The sequence below is a fragment of the Oncorhynchus clarkii genome, chromosome 2 (genome assembly GCF_045791955.1).
Source record: "Oncorhynchus clarkii lewisi isolate Uvic-CL-2024 chromosome 2, UVic_Ocla_1.0, whole genome shotgun sequence".
Classification (NCBI taxonomy): domain Eukaryota; kingdom Metazoa; phylum Chordata; class Actinopteri; order Salmoniformes; family Salmonidae; genus Oncorhynchus; species Oncorhynchus clarkii.
In genome coordinates this window covers 24,299,474-24,322,413 of record NC_092148.1, presented here as the reverse complement: position 1 = coordinate 24,322,413, position 22,940 = coordinate 24,299,474, and the positions used below count along the sequence as shown (strand labels likewise).

General features: G+C 40.9%; 2 protein-coding genes across 2 annotated transcripts; both read left to right on the top strand.

Moving 5' to 3' along the window:
• The first annotated feature begins 531 nt into the window (after positions 1 to 531).
• On the top strand, positions 532 to 11,499 carry LOC139380453 (collagen alpha-2(IX) chain-like). Its single transcript, XM_071123135.1, has 26 exons — positions 532 to 831; positions 3,289 to 3,373; positions 3,693 to 3,758; positions 3,863 to 3,996; positions 4,104 to 4,241; positions 4,465 to 4,518; positions 4,618 to 4,671; positions 4,910 to 4,963; positions 5,256 to 5,309; positions 6,044 to 6,097; positions 6,385 to 6,438; positions 6,699 to 6,752; positions 6,886 to 6,939; positions 7,081 to 7,125; positions 7,459 to 7,512; positions 7,613 to 7,666; positions 7,857 to 7,910; positions 8,383 to 8,454; positions 8,554 to 8,589; positions 8,834 to 8,878; positions 9,001 to 9,033; positions 9,344 to 9,490; positions 9,654 to 9,830; positions 9,924 to 10,014; positions 10,168 to 10,245; positions 10,452 to 11,499. The coding sequence occupies exons 1-26, from the start codon at positions 811 to 813 to the stop codon at positions 10,661 to 10,663; spliced, it is 1,974 nt and encodes a 657-aa protein (XP_070979236.1). The 5' UTR covers positions 532 to 810; the 3' UTR covers positions 10,664 to 11,499.
• A 6,707-nt stretch (positions 11,500 to 18,206) lies between these two features.
• On the top strand, positions 18,207 to 21,448 carry LOC139380444 (CD83 antigen-like). The gene is made up of 5 exons (XM_071123121.1): positions 18,207 to 18,375; positions 18,466 to 18,602; positions 18,750 to 18,984; positions 19,149 to 19,249; positions 19,395 to 21,448. Exons 1-5 carry the CDS (start codon positions 18,348 to 18,350, stop codon positions 19,545 to 19,547), a joined length of 654 nt encoding a protein of 217 aa, XP_070979222.1. The 5' UTR covers positions 18,207 to 18,347; the 3' UTR covers positions 19,548 to 21,448.
• Positions 21,449 to 22,940: the final 1,492 nt, after the last annotated feature.

The window sequence follows — 22,940 nt, the reverse complement described above, 5'->3', positions numbered from 1 at the left end:
ATTAATGTAATCATTTAGGTGTAAATGGCCCCTCCCAGGCCAACCCTATTGGTTGAGACCCCTCAGGGCAGTTTGTGCCTTTCTCAGTGTGTACTGTATTGAATGTTGGACAGGAGTGTCCATAGTTGGCACACTTTTGCCAGCAGGTCAAAAGGACATAAAAGGTCAGGCCTGGGGTCAATGTGCATCTGCAGTGTTTTAATGATGGGATAAAAATACTTACTTTTAATGGGTATTCAATTCATAATCAGAATGTCAATAGATTATTTTTGACTGAATGACTATAGAATTGACCTTAACTACTTGAACAGCTCCAAATGTCAACTTTTGAATGTTTTTAGTTATTGGGGTATTCACCACCTGCACAACTGTGTCAGTATACTGAAATGGTCACAACAAAATGGACCCTGCACTAGTCTCATCTGTTTTAAACCCTCCCTCTCTAATTCTGTATTTATCATTTTCTCATTACTCTCTCATCCCTCTCTTCTGTCTGGGTCTCTGCCCCTGTTTGTATTTGGGGTTAGGGTTAGACTCCGGTATTTCTCACCCTGTCGAGGAGAAGAGGGAGCCGAGCCCGTGGCTGCCTGAGAACCTTATGGATCCCTGAGAGAGGGAGAGCAAGGGAGAGAGAGAGAGGAAGGGGACCAGTGCTGTGAGTGGGGAGCGAGAATGCTGTAAGGAGTACAGTTCAGGGAGGAAATAAACTGGACTTTTCTGTCTTTCTTTAAAAAAAACCTGTGGACTATCTGATACGTTGAGTGAGGGTCTCAGTGGATTATACAGAACCAAACAGACAGAACCAGCACCATGGAAGCCCCCAGGGTGAAGGTAAGCAAGCAGAGCAGGCATGGTCTAACAAGGTTTCTGAGATTCTGGATGTGAATGCTGTATTTGGTCCACTAGTGTGGTTCTTGGGCCTAGGTTCTCTGGTCCGCAGGTGGTGTACTCAGTGATGCTGGATTGAGGAACCTAATCTAACTAGTGGTTGTGTAATGATGCGGTAATGAGGGTTTATTTTTGGTACTGTGTGAGAGTGTATTTGACATGGACTGATTTAGCTGGTGGGTTGTGAGCATAAAGAAACCTAAATATACATTGGCGTTTAAATACTATGTGACCTATTTTCAGGATGATTAGCCTAGTGGTTCACATGCAGCCCATAACAGTGTTTGAGTTCCCTCTGAATTAAGGGTGATTACTTTAGTCTGTACGTTTCTCAGGAATGTGCCGATTTGACTTTATCTTACAGAGCACTCCACTACACACAACAGCAAGTCAACCAACAAGGCTTGAAACATTGCACTTTACAACTTTGAGAGGTGATTTTGTTGTTTGAAAATTTGTGTAAATGTATGTTTTTTCTTTGTTAACGGTAGCTAAATATAAATTAACAATATCAAATTTGCATCAATCAAGAAGTCCAGGATCTCATTTTACACTCTGGGTACAGATGGAAGCAGTTACATTTCTTATTTCTTTGCAGCAATTATTTGTGGATAGTGTATTACTATTCAATGAATAGCTTTTTCATGACTACTAACTGTTCAAATGGAAGGATTAGGGTTAGTGGAGGTGAGCAGTCTATATCCCACACTGCACCTCAGTGTCCCAGGGGGCCTGGAGGTCGGTGGTGATCACCGATTTACACCACCAGGCAGACGTATGGCGTCAACTCTACATTCTGGGTACTTGCCCAGGTAATGTATGGAATACTCCAAATCAATTGGTTTATTTCAACAGATATACTCAATTACCTGCGTCATCATTGAGCACCATTTGTCATGTATGCTCTTATTCATCGTCTTTTAATAATTGATTTAAGTCCATTATAGACTACTGCACATGTGTTTTATTGATGTCCTCTGGAGTTTTGAATAACAAGCTGGAAATGGCATGGACGAAAAGTGGTTGACTCATGGTAGACAGACAGCTGCTTGACATCACAGCAAACAGAGAAAAGGCCTTTTACCTTCTCAGAGGAGTGGGATGAAGAGAGCCTTTAGAGTACAGAGAAAGTGCCCTGGAATGTGAGAAGGGCCTGAGAACTGCTGTGGCTCACCTTGTGGTTTTACCTTAACAAAGAGCGTTTTGAGCCTGTATTTCTCATCTCTATCTTGTTCAAGGCACAGATGAGCTCTTGCCTACATCTACAGAGCATAATACAACCCTATCACCTGGATGGCTGATACCTGCAGAATTTCCTCCCACATGTCTCATGTCATGTGACATCCAATAGGCTGCTGTTAATCCAAGGAAGTGACTTCAGTTTATTGGCCCATTTTCTTTCTGGAAAATAAGAAGAAGCGACTATTTTTGGACATGATTTAGCCATATGCCTCAATACCAGAAATGATTGCTTCGTGACATGTCCAGCGTGTCTTTTAACAAATATTTACCAAATATTCTGGCAAACTACCCAACCACAGACCATCTTTGGTCATCTTCCCTAATAACATATAGCCTTTTCTAGTGATGGTCTAATATGCCACCTTGCAGCCCAATTTGTATTTCAACAACCCCAAGCAACAACTCCACAAATTGTTGCTTTTTGTGAATTCATTTTGAAGTAGGATATACACTCTTGCTGCTTGTCATACAATATATACCGTTTTGTGAAAATAAAGTTAGCATTTTTCTTATTTAGCAGATTAATCATAGGCCTTATTGGCAGGCCTAAATGTAGTCATTTAGCCTACTCCAACTGTAGCCTAGGCTTACTGCAGGCCTATATGATATATAACTACAGACCTATGATCTTGCAGATGTCATACTATGATTGATATGAAATCTGATGTTTGTCAAGGAATTAGTCAAATATAGACCATATAAATGTTGAATATTATTCATAGCCTACAAGTGTTACATAGCCTACAAGTGGGCAATTAATACATGTCTGGAATGCCAAGACAAGAAAACAGGCTTGCGTTTAATGAGTTGTTATAATGTGCGTAACCACCACCAGAGGGAGATATATCTGACATTTTAAAAGGGCCATGGTTATTGGGTATAAAATGTTCTTAGTGATCCATTAGCCTTCATTAGCCTAGACGTCTACAGTCACCTACTTTTTCGTCCTCAAAACTGTTATTAATTTAAGAAGGAGTTAAAAGTGTAACGAAATAAGAGCGCCTGTAGGCTATTCATTTTGAGCTGAGAGGTCTTCCATCTTCCAACAAAGGTAGGTCTTCCAATCTTTACCTTCTGTTATCGTTATAGCGGCGAAGAAATAGGCTACAGCCTAAATGGTCGTTTTAACCTCGCTTTGTTTTCCCGCCTTTTCGACAGGTTTTGGTTATCTCTCCGCTGCTCGTGTTCCTATTGTGCATCCTCCCCTCCCACGCTCAGGACGAGTACTCTGGTTACCACTCAGGTGAGCTGCCTGACGTGCACTGTTAGCGCCATTAGCCTTGCACCAATAGCTACTGCTTGATGTTAGCTAATTATCCACATTTCTAGAGGTAAGCTAAAACAGTAGGCTATATCTTGATTTTATTTCAGTTGACCTAGATTGCAGTTAAAATGTATAGACCTATATTCTCATGTCACCACAATGAAACATTTTTGATATTTGCTTACAAACATTACATTGGTTTATCTATCTAATAACAGGCTATTTTGTTTTGTAAACAGACTATCATTTTACTGGGAAGGTTTCAGGCTTGTTCAATTATTGTTTTGTGTCATATTAGGTGATGAACACACCAATGAGGGCTCCTTGGTCGACAACTATGAGCATTCAGGATACCCACAACCAGGTAATAACTACAACATAGCAAAGTCTCTCCTTCTAGTCAAAAGCCAGAATGCAAACGTTTCCCTCACTTAAACCCCTCCACCGCTCCCCATTCCTCGCTGGCAGAGGAATACCCACCGGAGCCCACTCACAGCTATGAGGAGCAGCAACCCTCATCTGGATATGACCCCTATGCACCAGCCCCCACCAGTGTGAGCATGATCACAGAGGACTCCTACCCCTACACCACCACCACACAGGTGAGGGGAAGTCATGGGGGAAAGTATGTTATGTGTGATGTTTAGTAATGTCATGTCATGTAACATTGTGTTCTGTCATGTAAGTTGATATCATGTTATAACTGCAGGTACCATACGAGCAGGAGCCCTACGAAGAGTCGCTCCAGGCCCCTGGTGGTGGGGAGGCTTCTCTGGGGGAGGAGGGGCCAACAGACTGTAACTGTGAGCCTGGAGAGCCAGGGTTCGCTGGGTTTGCAGGGCCCAAGGTAGGACAAAGGTGCAAATGTAATTTAGAAACTTATAAACAGCAAACATCCATTTGCTTTGCTGATTAATACTGATTAAATGGCATTTATATAGCATTCACTGGGTCCTTAAGTGATTTGCGTTGTATGGGGGTAACTCACCCCATCTACCACCATCCTGTGGTATCATTTTGTTTTCTGGACTAAACAAAATATCTGTCTGTCTATCTGTCTGTCCACCTAGGGAGCCAGAGGACTGCAAGGTAAAGATGGCTTCCCTGGGGTTCAGGGACGGGAGGTGAGTGTTAATCACTGTATAGTCACTAAATCAAATTCATAGTGCTCATATCCTTATTAGAGTAATGCTGTTGATATTGTTCCTTTGTGTTGTGTTCAGGGGTACAAAGGATTCAAAGGAGTTCTAGGAAGAGGAGGAGACACAGGGCCTGAGGTGAGGAAGTGAAAAAAGTCAAATAAAAGACCTCACCCAAATCAGCCTTAGACACTATCCATCTCCCTAAGCGAGGCTTGAACCCAGGTTGCCCAACCCCACTGCAAACAGGCTTGCCACAACCTCAAAAGAGAAACAGTATCTCCCTGGGAAGAATGTTTGTAACTTAAAAAGTATGGCATCAACATTACCCTTGAACTTGACTCAACAGCTGTATTGACCTTTGCCTTCTCTACAGGGTGACTCCGGGCCTGATGGGGAGGGCGGTGCCTCTGGTTTCTCTGGAGCCCAGGTAATAATCGGCGTCCAAAGGATATCACAGATGTAATGTATCTCTCTTTCATTGTTTTGCTCTGGTCTAAATTCTGTGACATGGCACAAGCAATGTAACGTTTTTCTATATTGATTATGGCCAGTAGATGGCGATCTCTTTATTATTCAGAACTGGAGAGTGGCTATGTTGTGTCGTTGAGGTGAAAGGCTGAGCTCCAACAACTAGGATAGCTCTTTCTCATTCTCTATCTTGGTCTATATTTTATTCCATTCTTTTGCACCTTGTCTCTCATTCTTTCTCTCTCCTACAGGGCTTGCCTGGTCTTCCTGGAGATCCAGGTGAGACAGGGGTGCTAGGACTGAAGGTAAAGACCCTTCCTCTAAACCAGACCGGCATCCTACAAAATATGTATCACATCAAACAAAATCACTCTTTACCTAAAAAGCCATTATAACCCCATATCAAAAACAGTGTGACCCTTTACAAAATCTTATTTGAATGTTCACTAATAACAGCCCAAGCCACCATAATGTTATTATTAAAGTTTAAACCTACAAGAAACAGCATGACATCACATAAAACCCCTGCTGTACCACTGAGAACCAATATGACATCACATAGGACCAGTATGACATCACAGGGAACCAGTGTGACATTACAGAAAACCCGTATTGCCACGGTCAAGACAACTCGGAACTCAGAAACTCTTAAAAAGGTATTGTAGAAAGATGGGGCCCGAGTTTTCCACTTGGAAAATATCAGAATTGACCAGCAGGAAGCTCTACGTAAAAAACGTAGGTACATTTTAACTCAGAGGTTCTGAGTTTCCGAGTTGTACTGAAAGACACCACAGATATGGTCAATGTAACGGTCTGCGTTTCATTGACTCCTTTACCGCATCTATAAAGGTAGACCCCAAAACCAGCAAAAAGGTATGACATTATCAATCCCCACTATTCCACAGAGACATCACAGAGTATCAGCATGGCATCATAGAATACCATTGTGCCATCACAAGTATTTGATAATTACACCAAAAAAATCTTCATTGACAATTTGAAGCTGTCTATGCCTGAGTGTGTTCCTTATCCTCAACAGGGTGACATCGGTATGGAGGGGCCACGCGGAGGAGTGGGGGTAACGGGTGAGACTGTGAGTATTGACACAATGTAGCTGTTATGTTTTGTAGGTAACCATATTTGGTTTGATAGCAGGGATTTTATTTCAATTAATCTCACAGAAACAAAGAAACAATCCATAGGTTATTATCGTGTAATTACCAGTTACCGTTGGATTTTCTAAGGAAATCCACTACCTGGTCATTTCTGTAGCATAAAATAAAGTTATTCCTCAAATGAGTGTAAGGAAATGTGATGCTAAATCCCCAGCATGTTTCTGTCTGTCCCTACTCATGTCTTTAGTTCTTTGTCTTTTTCTAGGGTCGAATTGGTGAGGCAGGGCCTGGTGGGCCTGATGGAACTGGAGGTATCAAGGTAAATATGGTGGCTCCCACAACTCAGCACCGTCCACTCACAACAGTTGCCACCGCTCAGTGTTGCTACCACAACTCAGCACATTCTCAACATGCTCAAATCAATTCTTCACTCAGCTCCTTACACAGCTCTCACTAGAAGCAATACTAAGACTTTGTGACGTGAAAGCCTCAAACAGGCTATGTGATGTGATCATTTCCATTTAACATTTATAATTTGTTCTGGCCATGTTGAGACATATTTTTTTCCGACCTTCTCAGGGATCAACTGGAGCAGAAGGGAAACAGGGTCCTGAGGGAACAGAAGGGGAAAAGGTAATGCCTTTCAACCTTGCTTTGTGACTATGGTTAATTAAACCGGGGTTGAATAACTCATTATTTAAAACAAATCATATAACTTCTATTTCCTGTCTAAAATGTCTTCCATCTCATCCGTTCTCTTCCACAGGGTCAGATTGGAGCACCTGGATTCTCAGGAGACCATGGGGAGATGGGCTATAATGTAAGATGGATGTCTGTCTATCTGTCACACCATTCATCTCTCCATTTGGATCTCTTGTTTCTCCTTATCTACTAAGACTATGCTATTCCCTACATGGAGAGAGACCAATCCTAACTTGCTTTTTCTTTCTGTGTTTTATAGGGGTATCCTGGAGAGCCGGGAGGCAGAGGAGAGACCGGTCACAAGGTATGTTTAGGGGCACAGGAGTTATATTGTTTTCACAGAAAGTACTCTAGTTGCTCTCAAAAGTCATTGTCCATTACTCTTCACAGAAACTACTCTGGTTCCCCCAAGATGTATGTGTGTTCATGGGTGTTTTCCCTAAACTGCATACTGTTATTTTCACTGAAGGTTTTGCTATTGTTGATTTTGTGAGTCATGTGGCTGTTCAACACTTTTGTCCATAACGATAGCACCTTCTCCACGTGGGAGATTAGATTGATACTGTAGTATGTCTCCCTTGCTCTCTTCTCTTCTACTTTCTATTTTCTCTGTATCTCTCTCTTTCCTCTCTCTCAGGGTGACCAAGGCCCAGGGGGCATGCCAGGCAGTGATGGGGAGCCTGGAGAGGATGTGAGTACCAGTATGATAACCACTAAATTAGTAATAAATAGATAAGGAATCTGTTGATGGGATTTCTCCTAACAAACTACATTTACTGTTTATTTTCCAGGGTCCTCTTGGAGTTCCTGGGGTGATCGGCTTTCCTGGAGAGTTTGGACAAAAGGTAAAGTGAAGGAGAATTGCATGCTGGGTATCAGGATGACATTATCACAATGGCCGTGAAATGCTTACTTACAAGCACTTAACGAACAATGCAGTTTTAAGAAAATATTTACTAAATAAACTAAAAGTGGACATGAACTTTTAATACTTAAATGAATACTTTGTGAATAATGGCCAGTCTTCCCTCCTAGGGCACGAGCGGGGATCGTGGTGTGAGGGGACCTCCTGGGAGAGTAGGATCTGGGGTAAGACAGGCTTTATAACCACTATATGAGGTGCTCTAATCTCAATCACATGTGCACAGTAGACTACAGATCACAATACAGACACTGTCACTTCCACATTCCTCAGTAAAGTCCCCTCAGTGTTGTTAATCAGATGTAAATGCCATGTTGCTTAAGGGTTTCCTGTGGGTGGACAGACACCCATGTGATATTGTTGACAGTCAAAACAAGGAAGGTAACAGATATGTTAGTAAAGTCCCTGAAAACATCAGATCTGTTGGTAAAGTCCCTGAAAAGGTTTCAGTGCCAGTTAAAAACACAGATGGTTTTAGTTTAAAAAAACACTGTCAGAGATGTTGTGGCAAGAGTACCGTGTCTCTTGCTATAAGTTGAGACAATTAAAAATTATCTGTCATTGGAATTTAACTAAATTCCTCTTTTTGAACAAGGGTTCTCATTCAGTTTACCTATGTGTGTGTTTCATATTATACAGGGGCCTCAAGGAGCGAGAGGAGATGCAGGAATTCCAGGGAAACCAGGACCTAAAGGCCTGCAGGCCCAGCCTGTGTGTATATGTCATTACTCCAACATTGTCATTAACACTACAATTATCATCATTGACTTTTGTGATTATACAATTGTTGATTTAATGCGTTGTTTCTAGGGAGCCAAAGGGGAGACAGGACCTGATGGTGAGAAGGTAACCTTTTATTTACATTCCCCATCACACTGCTAAATTACCAGTCAATTTCTCACAGTTAATCAAGCACACACATACACACACACACACACACACACACCAGTAAGTGAAAGTGGATGTGTATTGGTCATCTACTGTTTATGTTTGGGTCTTTCCTTTGTGACTGATGAGCTGTAATAAGCAGTCCTATCATTGCCATGGCATCTTACTGACTTATCTCATGTGCTGATTGTTCCTTCCTCAGGGTGGGGTTGGAAGAACTGGTGTGAAGGGAGAAAAAGAGGAAAAGGTAAATCATATGACAAGGCCGAGGCGACGTCACTCTCTCATCTATCTACTTCCTGTTTCCATTGATGTAGTGGGTTTGTTTTTCTTCTTACCAAAAATGTTTCTGTTCCTCTTTCCAAACAGGGAAGTTTTGGAGCACGTGGTGACAAAGGACAGGTTTGTATACTCCATTCTGTGAAAGTATGGTTTTTTTCACCCTAACCCATTCTATGTCACATAAAAATCATAGGTTGTTCCTAGATGACATCAGACACAACAGCACATACTGTAGAGAGTTGAGTTCCTGTTATGTCATAAAATCCTAAAGGAACTGTTTTAATTAGGTAAAATTATTGAGAATTAAATGATTTGATTAGGGAGAAGTATTGAGATTGAGTTTAAATTGTGACTTTTTGTGTTCAGTGACTGAACAGTGTCCCCCCTCTGTCTGTCTCTCTCCTTCCTTCCCCTCATCTCTGAATGGCAGCAAGGGGAGAGAGGTACCATCGGCCCTGATGGCATTGTTGGACGAAATGGACCCCCCGGCATCCCAGGCTCCAGAGGAGAGCCAGGTCCAGGCGGTGACCTGGGCGTCAAAGGTGGCTCTGGACCTAAAGGAGTGCCAGGTGCCCCTGTGCGTATCAGGAGCCAACTCCAGTCTGCCTGGAGGAAGGGTCTCCCCCTTATTTTACATTGACACATATCTAGCAAGAACGTTTGCTGACTGATTGATTGATTGATTATTTATTTGCTTGGTTGATTGATTGATTGATTGATTGCCAGCTTTTTGACCTCAGGGCCCTGGGCTGACAGATGAGCAGGTATTGCAGCTGTGTAAAGGAGTGGTGACAGCCCAGATCTCCCAGTATGCAGCTTCTATCCGAGTCAAGTGTTCCCAGGGCTGCCCCATCAACAACCGCACACTTATTGGGCCGCCCGGAACCAGGGGACCAACTGGAGAATCAGGCAAACCCGTGAGTCACACAGCCCCCAAACCAACCCCTATCTACTAAGGAAAGCCTTTATTCCAAACGATGATAAGTTCTGTTGACCTTTCTCTCTCTCAGGGTAAAGCGGGCAAAGCTGGAGTCAAAGGAGGCAGGGGCATCCAAGGGGACACAGGAGTGGATGGTCAGAAGGGGACAGTGGGTGAAAGAGGTATGTAATCCAAATGTCTTAGTTCAACCAAACTTGATTACAGGTAAACTAAACCCTGATCAGTAAGGCTCATTTCAAGTGAAAATTAGTGGTGCTCCTTTGTAGTGGCATAGCTTCAGAGTGCACCCCTAAGCTCTCTGTTCTACTCCACAGGAACAAAAGGCCCGAAAGGAAAGGGCGGTGAGCCTGGTAAAGGTCTGCCAGGACACGATGGGCATCAAGGCCTCAGAGGTAGGACACTGTTTCCACTGGTGTGAAACTCTCAGGTCTACCTCAAAATTGCTTGTCTTAGAATTGTTGGAAAGTATCTGTAACTCACATCCAGATTCACTGGAATAGGCATTGTGTGGTTTTATTCAACATTGATGTTAGCAGGAAGTCTTTTCAAGTGAACTTTTAAGACGCCACCTCCAATTGTTAAAAACATTTCCCCACAGGGCTGCCAGGCCACCCAGCAGAGCCAAAGAATGGTATGGCAGGTCACAGAGGGCCCCGTGGTTTCACAGGCGCTTTGGGCCAGCCTGGCATGGCAGGCAACGCAGGAGTGCCCGGCTTCTGTGAGGCACGGGACTGCAGCATTCACGCGCCTGTGATGCGCAAGGAGCAGGGCCTAGTGAAGGGACCCCGCGATCTAAGCCCCAAGATTTAACCCCAACAAGGAGCTTCAGGAAAAGGGGAAGGAATGGTCCACGACGAGGGGTCACTCTGGACGGTCGCTCCATGGCAACATTGAAGTTAATTCAATTCACATCTCAGCCAAACCAGGAATTGACATTGAGTTTTGAACTGGGAAATTACCAATGTGTACAGCATTGATCTTTTTGAATTTCATGCCTAATTCAATTCCTGTATTGACTGGTATTGAAATGTAATTAATCTGAGCACTGTTCAATGGGGCTCACCAGTGATGGAAGGGTTTGGTGGGACACGCTGGACTCTGCACAGAGATGAAACCAGCCTTGACGCATTTCATCTGAGCCAAGCAAGGCTCCAAATGAACTCTGTTTAGGCATAATTGATACCTTTTTTGTTAGGCCAAAATTGATTTTTTTATGCAGAAACAAAAAATGAAATTGTCTTCCTCCATGCAAACCATAAGTAAAGGGGCTTGAGAAACTGGCTAAAAGAAATTGGCAGAAAATGAAACTTGCAGGAGTCTCTGGCTACCAGTCAGGTTTTGTTTTTGATATGATCAACAATGATGGGTATACATTGAAAATAAAAAGTGATGTAAATAATTTTGTAAAGTATCGCAAGTACATGTACTGTGTGTTCTGAAATATCACTGTTTTAGATAAATTCTGTCTTACTTTTTCTTAAGATGAGTCCTCACTTTTTTAGTCGCCACAGTTTGAGCGTGTTTCTGAGAATGTGTGGTCTCTTTCAGTCATCTCATATTTGGGTTAATCTAAATAATTTATTCCCCCCCCCCCAATTAACAGATGTTCACAGTCAAGATAACATTGATCAATATAAAATAAAAAATAACATACTATTTGATATTATTTCATATTAAAAATAATACATTGAAATGTGTTATACAGTATATTGTATTTGGAATTTCTATAGTTAAATAATCTGGCAATGATTTGTAGGACATCACAAAATGTCTGTCGATTAAATAAATTTACTATATTCATTGGATGGCGATTTTGATTTTTAAATAGATTTTCATGTACATTATTTATTTTGCATAAATAACTTTCACATGAACAGGATGTTAAACTCTTATCACTTAATCTCATCTCTTATCTCTTTACTCTTATCTCTTAATTGATATTTTTGTCATTGTCAATCTTCATTGAGATTCATTCCAACACATTACAAGGCGGAAACATAGCCCTGTAAACTCAAGTATATCACACACGTGTTCTTAACATTTGTACTTTTGTGTACGTGTTGGCAATCAGATCCCTGATACAAAAGAGTCACAATGTTTGGAGACAATTCTTTTTAATGCATCACCACATCACAGGACAGATTAGAAAATGAGCAGAGCATGAAAATGGGTGATTATCTCTCATCAAAAGCATGCTAAACATTATGGTATACAACTATGCTACGAAAGTACACATGAATAAACACAAGAAAATAAACCTTATTAAAATGTTTAACGCTGCTCATGTTCAAAAGGGCTCGTCTTAGTGTGTGTAAAATGATGGTTGTCAGTTCATATAAAAGTGTTTTGTTTTATGGACTGGAAGGAGGTAAGAAGAATTATTACCAAGTGTTAAACATTATTGTACAGTACATCTCTATGGTGAAATCAATCGAGTCACTTGTCTCTAAGCTTATTCTCTGATCTAGGGGTGAGTAGGAGTACTTATATAAGACTACTTTACAATATATATATTCTTAAAATGTGGCACTGGTTCCAAAGCATCTTGATGAAGTATAACCATTGTGTGCCTTAAATTGTCCAAGGGAGAGAAGGCAATGTTTTTCTAGCTAATTGTACATTCATACTTGCATTTTATATTCACTAGGCGGTCAGCAGTGAGAAATGTTCTGTTGAATTTTCATTTAAAACACAATACACTTTCTTCCTCTCAGGTAAAAAGATGTGAACTTTACCCATCATACTGGTTTACTTGGTTGAGTTTTACTATGTTCTGTACAGGTTAAAAAAAAATGGGTGGTCATAAGAAAGAAAGAAAGTAACGTTGCGTAGAAGACAGTAATGAGACAAAAACCATACAACTAAAAGCTGTAGAAGTCATTTGTTTCCCTTAGATTAATTACATCATGCTTATAGTAGATTAACTTTGAAAAAGTGGGCCTAACTGTGCTTTACCAGCTGGATCGATGTCAAGGGGTGTCATCTGGGTGAGACCAACATCGTTGGAGTCCCGTTGCTTTAGCTTCCTTCAGATGACATTTAAAGTACAATCAGAAAGACCAAAAGCATCATCAATGCCCAAAGCCCTACAATTTTAAAAAGAAGAAAATAGTTGTTAAAATAATTACTTGCATTATTAGAAAAATGCTGATTGTCTAACACTCATTTCAAAATCTCTTATTGTAATAAAATTAAAATAACAAGAATTTCCCTGTGGCAACAAAACTTGTTCTGATAGTTATAGAAATGGATCATCTGCAGCTGTAAAGTATATTTTATTTTGATAATAGTACAATCAAAATGTAATGCATGGTCTAAAAAAAGCATAATTTACCATAATGAGCAATTTGAGCGTTTGCGGTGGCAGCGATAGCGTTTGTCTCTAAGTAGCAAAAAGAGTGATATGAGCAATGATGACAACAATGCTTTATATTTATATCAATGGTAGATATGTTGTGTAATACACCAATAACTTCAGGGGAAACCATACCTAAGAAGTGGATCCTGGTCTCTTTATGTAACCCATCCTGTTTCTAAAAAATGAAGGGGTGAATAAAAAGAAAGGTTTGTACTATGTTGGTACTTTGCAGACACTAACAGAGGAAAGGAAGGTGAATTGTATTCAGAAAGTTGACCTACCTTGGTGCAACCAATAGTTAATTGGCACATTTACTAAGGATGACTTTTTCAAAGAACACATCCTTGCATAGAGGAATGTATTCCTTTGTCCTTACTTTACCCTTGTCGTTTTTATAAATGGCAATGGGCTGCAGAAAGAAAAATATCTTATCACATGTCATGTCTCAATTGAAATGGCCCCTGCCCCTCTGCATACTGTTGATGATACTATCAATGGTGAGATGTGAAAAAATTATAATGCTAATAGAAAATGCCTGACTTCACATTGTATCTACTTGTCATAAGCATATATGCAATAGTTTACCTCTTTGCCAATGGTCCAGCTCTCCTCACATTGGGCATCCAATTCTTTAAAACGGTGCTTCTAGTGTGACATTACCCTCCTGACATATGTAGGCAATTTGATTATCCGCTACAGGGGCTGCGGACACTGAAACTGAAAAGTGAACAAAGAAAAGGATGAGTGGGATTGGGAATCCACTTAACATCAAGAAAGGATGATTTCAACCTAAATCCACTGTATTATGCAGCATACTAAACTAACTAGTGTCAGTTTAATGGATGTGGTCACAATAGTGCGATGACCTTTCCGGAGACCTAAAAACTTGCGTTAGATCCCCAAAGCTAAGCTTTAAAATCCATTTTCCAGAATGGCTTAAATTATAAAAACAATGGTTTTGAAATTAGCTCTCACGAGCAAAAATAAGTTCCTGAAAAATGTGCACAACTTTAAAAAGGTATTACTCACATCGGCTACAGAGAGCGTGATCACAGTCGTCCGGAACAGCTGATGATCTCATGCATGTTTCAGTGTTACTTGCCTCGAAGCGAGCATCAAAGTTATTAAGCTTGACTGGTAAGCTCGGGTCACTGAGCAGCTCGCGGCTGTGCTTCCCTTTGTAGTCTAATAGTTTGCAAGCCCTGCCACATCTGACCAGCGTCGGAGCCAGTGTAGTACAATTCGATCTTAGTCCGGTATTGACACTTTCCCTGTTTGACAGTTTGTCGGAGGGCATAGCAGGATTTCTTATAAGCTTCTGGGTTAGTCTTGCTCCTTGAAAGCAGTAGCTATACCCTTTAGCTCAGTGTGGATGTTGCCTGTAATCCATGGCTTCTAGTTGAGGTATGTACGTACAGTCACTGTGGGGACGACGTCATCGGTGCACTTATTGATGAAGCCAGTGACTGATGTGGTGTACTCCTCACTGCCATCGGAAGAATCCCGGAACATATTCCAGTCTGTGCTAGCATAACAGTCCTGTAGCTTAGCATCTGCTTCATTTGACCACTCATTTATTGACCGATTCACTGGTGCTTCCTGCTTTAGTTTTAGCTTGTAAGCAGGAATCAGGAGGATAGAATTATGGTCAGATTTGCCAAATGGAGGGCTAGGGAGAGTTTTGTATGCGTCTCTGTGTGAGAAGGAAAGGTGGTCAAGATTTTTTTTCTCTCTGGTTGCACATTTAACATGCTGGTAGAAATGAGCTAAAACGGATTTAAGTTTCCCAGCATTAAAGTCCCCGGCCAATAGGAGCACCGCCTTTGGATGAGCAATTTCCTATACGGCTTATGGCCATATACAGCTCATTGAGTGCTGTCTTAGTGCCAGCATCGGTTTGTGGTGGTAAATAGACAGCTACGAAGAATATAGATGAAAACTCTCTTGGTAAATAGTGTGGTCTACAGCATATCATGAGATACTCTCAGGCAAGCGAAACCTTGAGACTTCCTTAGATATCGTGCACCCGCAGTTGTTTACAAAAATACATAGACCGCCACCCCTTGTCTTACCAGAGGTTACTGTTCTATCCTGCCGATACAGTGTTTAACCCGCCAGCTGTATGTTATTCATGTCGTCGTTCAGCCACGACTCGGTGAAACTTAAGATATTACAGTTTCTAATGTCCTATTGGTAGGATATACGTGCTTGTCTATTTTATTATCCAATGATTACCATCGGTCCTATTAGCCGACGTACAAAGGCAAATTACCCACTCACCACCGGATCCTTACAAGGCTTCCCGATCTTCATTCTCAATATCTCTGTCTCCTGCAAATGACGGGGATGAGGGCCTTGTCGGGTGTCTGGAGTAAATCCCTCTCGTCCGCCTTGTTAAAGAAAAAAATTGTCTTTCAATACGAGGTGAGTAATAGCTGTCCTGATTTCGAGAAGCTCTTTTCGGTCATAAGAGACGGTGGCAGAAACTTGATGTACAAAATAGGTTACAAATAACTTTTTAAAAAACACAATAGCACAATTGGTTAGGATACTGTAAAACGGCAGCCATTCTCTCCAGCGTCATTCATATACCTCAGCCTTTCGTGTCAGGTTAGGCACTTTGTTGATTTCTGATGTTCAGTTGTAGAACTGTTTATCTGTTTTCACTATTGTATCTAAGCTATTTATTTTAACATACATTGGTTAAAGGACAAAACAGAAAAACGAGGGAAACAAGCCAAAAAAAACAACTATTGGTCAAAAAGTACATGATATCACCATGTACCAGGAGTGAACTGTACTACACGGCCGAAAGTATGGGGACACTCCTTCAAATTAGTGGATTTGGCTATTTCAGTCACACATGTTGCAAAAAGGTGTATAACATCGAGCACACAGCCATGCAATCTCCATAGGAAACACTGACACTGAAGAGCTCAGTGACTTTCAATGTGGCACCGTCATAGGAGTCCACCTTTCCAACAAGTCCGTTTGTCAAATTTCTGCCCTGCTAGAGCTGCCACATTCAACTGTAAGTCCTAGAAACGTCTAGGAGCAACAATGGCTCAGCCGCAAAGTGGTAGGCCACAAAACCTCACAGAATGGGACAGCCAAGTGCTGAAACAGTAGTGCATAAAAATCGTCTGTCCTCGGTTGCAACACTCACTACCGAGTTCCAAACTGCCTTTGGAAGCAAAGTCAGCACAATAACTTTTCGTCAGGTGCTTCATGAAATGGGTATCAATGGCAGAGCAGCCACACACTAAGATCGCAATGCTAAGCGTCGGCTGCAGTGGTGTAAAGCTCGCTGCCATTGGACTCTGGAACAGTGGAAACATGTTCTTGTGAGTGATGAATCACACTTCACCATCTGGCAGTCTGACAGAATAACCTGGGTTTGGTGGATGCCAAAAGAATGCTACCTTCCCCAATGCATAGTGCCAACTGTAAAGTTTGATGGAGGAAGAATAATGGTCTGGGGCTGTTTTTCATGGTTCGGGCTTGGCTCCTTAGTTCCAGTGAAGGGAAATCTTACCGCTACACAATACAATATAATTCTAGACAATTCTGGGCTTCCAAATGTGTGGCAACAGTTTGGGGAAGGCTCTTTCCTGTTTCAGCATGACAAGGCCCCTGTGCACAAAGCGAGGTCCATAAATAAATGGTTTGTTGAGATCGTTGTGGAAGAATTTAGCTGGCCTGCACAGAGCAGCTCAACCCCATCTAACACCTTAGGGATGAATTGGAACGCAGACTCCTAATCCCGAACATCAGTGCCTGACCTCACTAATGCTCTTGTGACTGAATGTAAGCATGTCCCCTCAGCAATGTTCCAACATCTTATGGAAAGCCTTCCCAGAAGAGCGGAGGCTGTTATAGCAGAAACAGGGGGACCTACTCCATATTAATGGCCATGATTTTGAAATGAGGTGTTCGATGAGCAGGTGCCCACATACTTGTCAATGAAGTGTGTATTTCCATGATTGTCTTTTAACTGAAATACCTAATACACTATAAGAGATGTTATTTAATCTGACACAGACAGCTATAATTACTCCAACGACCCACTCAACACGTTTCGAGTAAACCAAATCTAATTGAGGAAGTCTGATCGCGGAATTCATTGGGAATTCCCCCACCCCAAACATTCACTTTCAGGTAGCAAAAACCAGTCCAAAGGTTAATATAGTGTAGACCTATCTTAATATTTTGCCTATATTGTAATGTTGTATTTCTATCTATTTTAACACCTTCTTCAACAGAAAGAAAATCATAGGCACGACACCAAAGTTACCGCCATACATTACAAGCACGTGCGTAAAATTGCCTTCTACAAATTAGGATATGATGCAATGATACAGGCTACAACTAATAAACTGCGAAATAAAGTATTGAGTTAACGTTCTGAAAAAACGACACCCAGTAACTAAAATTCCGGTTTCTCTTAAATTTAACGCCAGATTCATTGAAAAAAACATAACCAAACACATCTGGAGAATGAACCAACGCATCGCCATCATATCTCCACTGACTCATGATGACAGAGCCCGCGCGCTCGTACATCCATGTGCGCATGTTAATTTTGTCCATCCACACCAGACTTGATCAGGACACGCACGTGGAAATATCAAAACGAACTCTGAACCAACTATATTAATTTGGAGACAGGTCAAAACGCCTGAAACATTCATGCCAATTTAGCTACCTAATTTGCCCTGGGATATAAACATTGGGTTGTTAATATATCTGAAATGCACACGATCCTCTACTCTGACAATTAATCTACAGATGAAAGGGTAAACCTAGTACATTTCTAAGAATCTCTTATTTTTGGACGTTATATGGCGGTTGGCAACCACCTTTAAGGTGCATTACCACCACCACCTGGCGGTGTGGACCTCAATTCATCTATCAATCACCCATGTGGGTATATTGTGTGTACATTTATTTTGCAGAGAGCGGTGGTGGGCATGTCTCATGTCAGATTCGCATTCGGTCATGTGGGTGGAGGGAGTACACGCGCACTTCAGAATGTGACGCAGTCGGGGAAATCCCAGTTTAACTTCTCTTTCGGAAGTATATAAACTGCTACCCTCCTGTTCTAAATCGTCATCTTCGTTGCTGTGTACTACAATTATGCTTTTTCAACTCGTCTGCATAATAGGTATGTTGTCATTTATTTTTAACAATGAATTTGATATTCCAATGAGGCAGGCTCACCTGAAATAATGATTTACCTTGTGTTTGTCTAAAGCTGCCTCTGTGCAAGGTGGCCTCACACAGGATAGGCCTACACAAGAGGTGAAGTCAGTTTGTGGAGAGGACTCAATTCTGAAATGTAAAGCAATATGTAAGCCTGGGGTCCAATACCTGGCGGTGAGGTGGTACAAGGTAAGCTTTCAATTATTGTGATAGCACAAACTGTTATGAACCATCTGACCAAATTTTGTACAAGTGCAATATATGCCAAAAACATACAGCACTGGTCCCAGACCAGCTGTTAAGGGCATAAAGTAACCTCACACCCTCTTCTCCCAGCTGGGTGAGGAGCCCTCTAATAAGGTGTCTGGTCTATTGATGAAGAGGCTGTCACCTAAAAGCACCACCCAATGGTATGCAGGTCTGGAGCGTGAAGTGGAACTTTTGGCTGATGATTCTTTCGATATCTTCCTGCCCAATGTAACGGCTGTTGATAGCGGGAGGTACAAGTGTCTCCTGGCAGCACCTGTAGGAGAGCAGAACCAGGAGGGGCAGGTTCACCTCAGAGTGACAGGTGAGTGTGTTCTATTCTTATTATGTGCTTGTTTTGGTATGTAGACCTACTGTATAATGTATGTGAGTGTTTTAAATTGGACAGAGAGAGACTTCATCTATGCTGCTAAATATTTTTTTTAAATTCCAGTGACGCTCAAAGACTTGTGGATCATTTTTTTGTAGATTGCCTTGAGTTCACAGACCAATCAGAAGAAAGGGATACCTTTCTAGTTCTTTCCATTGTGGGGATTGTGGCGGCATTGCTGATATTCACCATCAGCTATGTGAGTTACAACACTGCCAGCTGTTCCTCTATTATTATTTTTAACAGATAAAAGAAACAAACATTTTATGGTGATGGTTTTCATGTATTTCATTTTCTTAGAAATGTTACAGTTATTGACTCAATAATCCTCATCTTTACCATAGGTCATCCTACGGAATATGTTATTGCAAAGGAGTAAGAAGTATCCACAAGAACCACTTCTAGATGCACCCCTTGAGAAGAAAGATTTAATGTTGATTTACACTCTGGGGCCAAACTGGTCGAGACAGGGTTCCATAAAACATGTCTGTGTGTGAGAGCCTGTTCTGCTAGTTTGGGCTCATTGTATACTTGAATGTAAAGAGGAAATGCATAGAAATACTAGGGCACATTTGAAGCAGAGCAACGAGTCTATCATGCTGACCACACCGCTTGCGTTATGTGCGTGAGCGTGGCAAAATAAATGTACACATACCTGTTATTCAGCAATACCATCCAAACTGCTCGCGCGCATCAACGAGCGCCTGCGTAGCTAGGCGCTAAAATAGACGCTTTATGCGCTGCAAGTCCAGCTTCTCCCATCTCCTCATTGGTTTTTCAGAGCATATACCCACATGGGTGATTGAAAGATGCGATCCACACTCCAGCCCAGTTGGTGGTGGTAATGCACCTTAAAGTTGGTTGTCAAACGCCATATAAAGTCAGAAGAAGACTGATGGAGGAGAGATTACTAGAAACAAACTAAGTTTACCCTTTTATCTCTGGATTAATTGTCAGAGTAGAGGACCTTGTGCATTTCAGGTAAACTAACAACCCAATACTTATACCTTCCAGGAGAAGAGTTCACCTCTAGAGCAGATGGAGGCAGACAACCCTCTGGCCGGGACTATAGAACCAATATGTGTAGGCTTTTCAAAGAAATGAAACTGTAGCCTATACCCTTTCACTCAGGCAGCCAAACAGCAGTACAAAGTCAGGCTAGAACAGCAGTTCTCCAGCAATGATTGCTCGTCTGCAGCATCCACTCGCCTGTGATGCGCAAGCAGCAGGGCCTGCTGAAGGGACCCACGATCTAAGCCCCAAGATCTAACCTCAATAAGGAGCTTCAGGAAGGGGTGCAAGAATGGTCGACGATGAGGGGTCATTCTGGAGGGTTGCTCCATGGCAACGTGGGGGTTAATCCCATTTACATTTGAGTCAACCCAGGAATTGAGGTCGACATTGACTTTGAACTGGGAAATGACCAATGTGTACAGCATTGATCTTTTAGAATTGCACGCCTAATTCAATTCCTGTACTGACTGGTATTGAAATAAAATTGATTAATGTTCCTCTAAGCAAAATGAAAGTGGGCTTTGGTGAAAAGTAACTTGTATTGTTTTTTTAAATATGATCAGCAATTCTGTGGATACATTGAAAATAAAGCCTTGTAAATAATTTTGTAACTAACTGTATCTGATGTATGCTGTCTGAGGTGCTAAATGGCTTTTAACAAATCTCTACCTATTTCACAAGACACATTCTGTCATTTTTTATATTAGTTATATACTGTACCTTGACTTGACAACATTGACAGGTGACGTAAATGACTAATGTGCAAATTTTGAGCCCGGATGATCACAATTATTGGGATGATCACAATTATTGGGATGATCACAATCATCCTCAATTATATTTTTGGATAGCTGTTTTAATAGTTAAATACATAAATACCTCTTTGCTAATAATCTTTTGAGTGACAAACAATTGTGTGAAGTCTCTGTCATTGTCAAACACATTACAAAGTAACATCACACAGCATAAAATGAAAGCCAGGTTAAGCCATATGATCTAAACAACATTGAACACGTGAATCCTTTACAAACATGAAATTCCATGTAGCTAAAAAACATTTAATACTATAGAATAACTAAAATGTATTGCGTCACCATATCACAGGACAGATTTGACATGAGGAGTGCATGGATATGGGTCATATACAATAACAGTGACCTTTTTCATGACAATTGTCTGATCATAGCACTCAATACATTATTGCACAATAATAATAATAATAATATTAAGCTTGATATCAACATATTCATGTAATCACTTGTCTCTAAGCTTATTGTCTGATATAGGGGTAAGTGTAGCTTGTAACTTCAACAAGAAATGTATTTCTGTACCAATAACAAATTACAGAGTAGATAGTGGACACTATAAAAATGTGTTTAATTTTTTTTTGCCTTGTTCATTTTGACACTGGTCCCACAGGTTAAGTGAGTACCTTCCTCATGGGCACAATATCATTAGGGTTTCAGACCAGTAATTCTCCAATAGCCAGTTCATTTCATCAATTCCAAGCCCAAGATGAACTGATGAACCTTGAGCGCTTTCTGTTAACCCAGCCCCTTTTCTTTTGTGAAACAAGCTGTCATATCTGTTCCGCCCGCTAGGGACGTTTTCCTTTATGTAATTTGTAATCAAGTTATGATTTAATGTGTAATTCTGTGTGATTAGTTAGTTAGGTATTTAGTAATTAAACCCAATTTTGTATTGCTGATTCAACTTGTTAGCCAGGGTTCGTGCAAATAACTAAGAATTTACCACTTTCAGATGAGACTGAATTAAGATGACAATTAATATTGACTGCTATTGATATAAAATATTACTAGGTTTTTAAAAGTTTATTCGGAAGATAACAGCTCTATAAATATTAGTTTGTGGTGCCCAACTATCTAGTTAATTACATTATTAGCTCAATCAGGTAATATTATTTTATAGAATAGCATGTCATATCTCTTAATCCGGCATAGCCAAAGACACGACAACAGTGTAGCAATTACTAAACTGAAATGTTGGAAAAAATACCTAAAAATACCATACCTTTCTCATTTTACACTTATACATATGTCATATTCACATGAACTGAGCAATCAATATATTGGAAATACTTATTACTACATTAATACTACAACACTAAGTATATGTCCCAGCATTGTGAGGCAGTGCAGTTTCAAATGTTAGCAGCAAGAACACATTTTCACAGAAAAATCTAAGCCTTTTCTCCTTCCTGTCTTAGGTGAAAAGACTGCCAACGTCTCCTGCATCACTGGTAAACAAGTTTAGGGGGTTATTCGAGTATTGGAATTAAAAGAGAATGCAGGAAAGTGCACAACATTGAGTGCTTCACAGAACTACATCATTTTAATTTGTCTGCAATGAAACTAAAAACCTACATGGTCTAAAAGCTCATTTTCTTTCCCTTTTGAGAGGTAGAGCAGCAGTCCCGAATGGATTATCTGTCAATAATCCTACTGGCTCAATTTTAAGATAATGCCTCATTCAGTGTTCTTCATTGGCAGGATAGATGTCATCTAGGTCCTTTGGGGGGGATTACAACACCATGGATGAAGCCCCCTCACCTTCATTTGGACGAGATCTGCAGTAACGGCTGATGATCACGCTGATCACAATAACCAGAGGTGACAGGACCAACAATATCATTAATCCTGAAATATAAACAGAGCATAACATTTGTCAATAAATGAATGGAAAACGTAACTTGAGATGCTTCAAGAGAGGAAGTTCCCCTCCAAATAAGGTAACATTGCGCTTTGAGCATAGTGTATGAAAAGCACTTTTATTTATTTATTTAGTTTCACCTTTATTTAACCAGGTAGGCTAGTTGAGAACACCTTTATTTAAACAGGTAGGCTAGTTGAGAACAC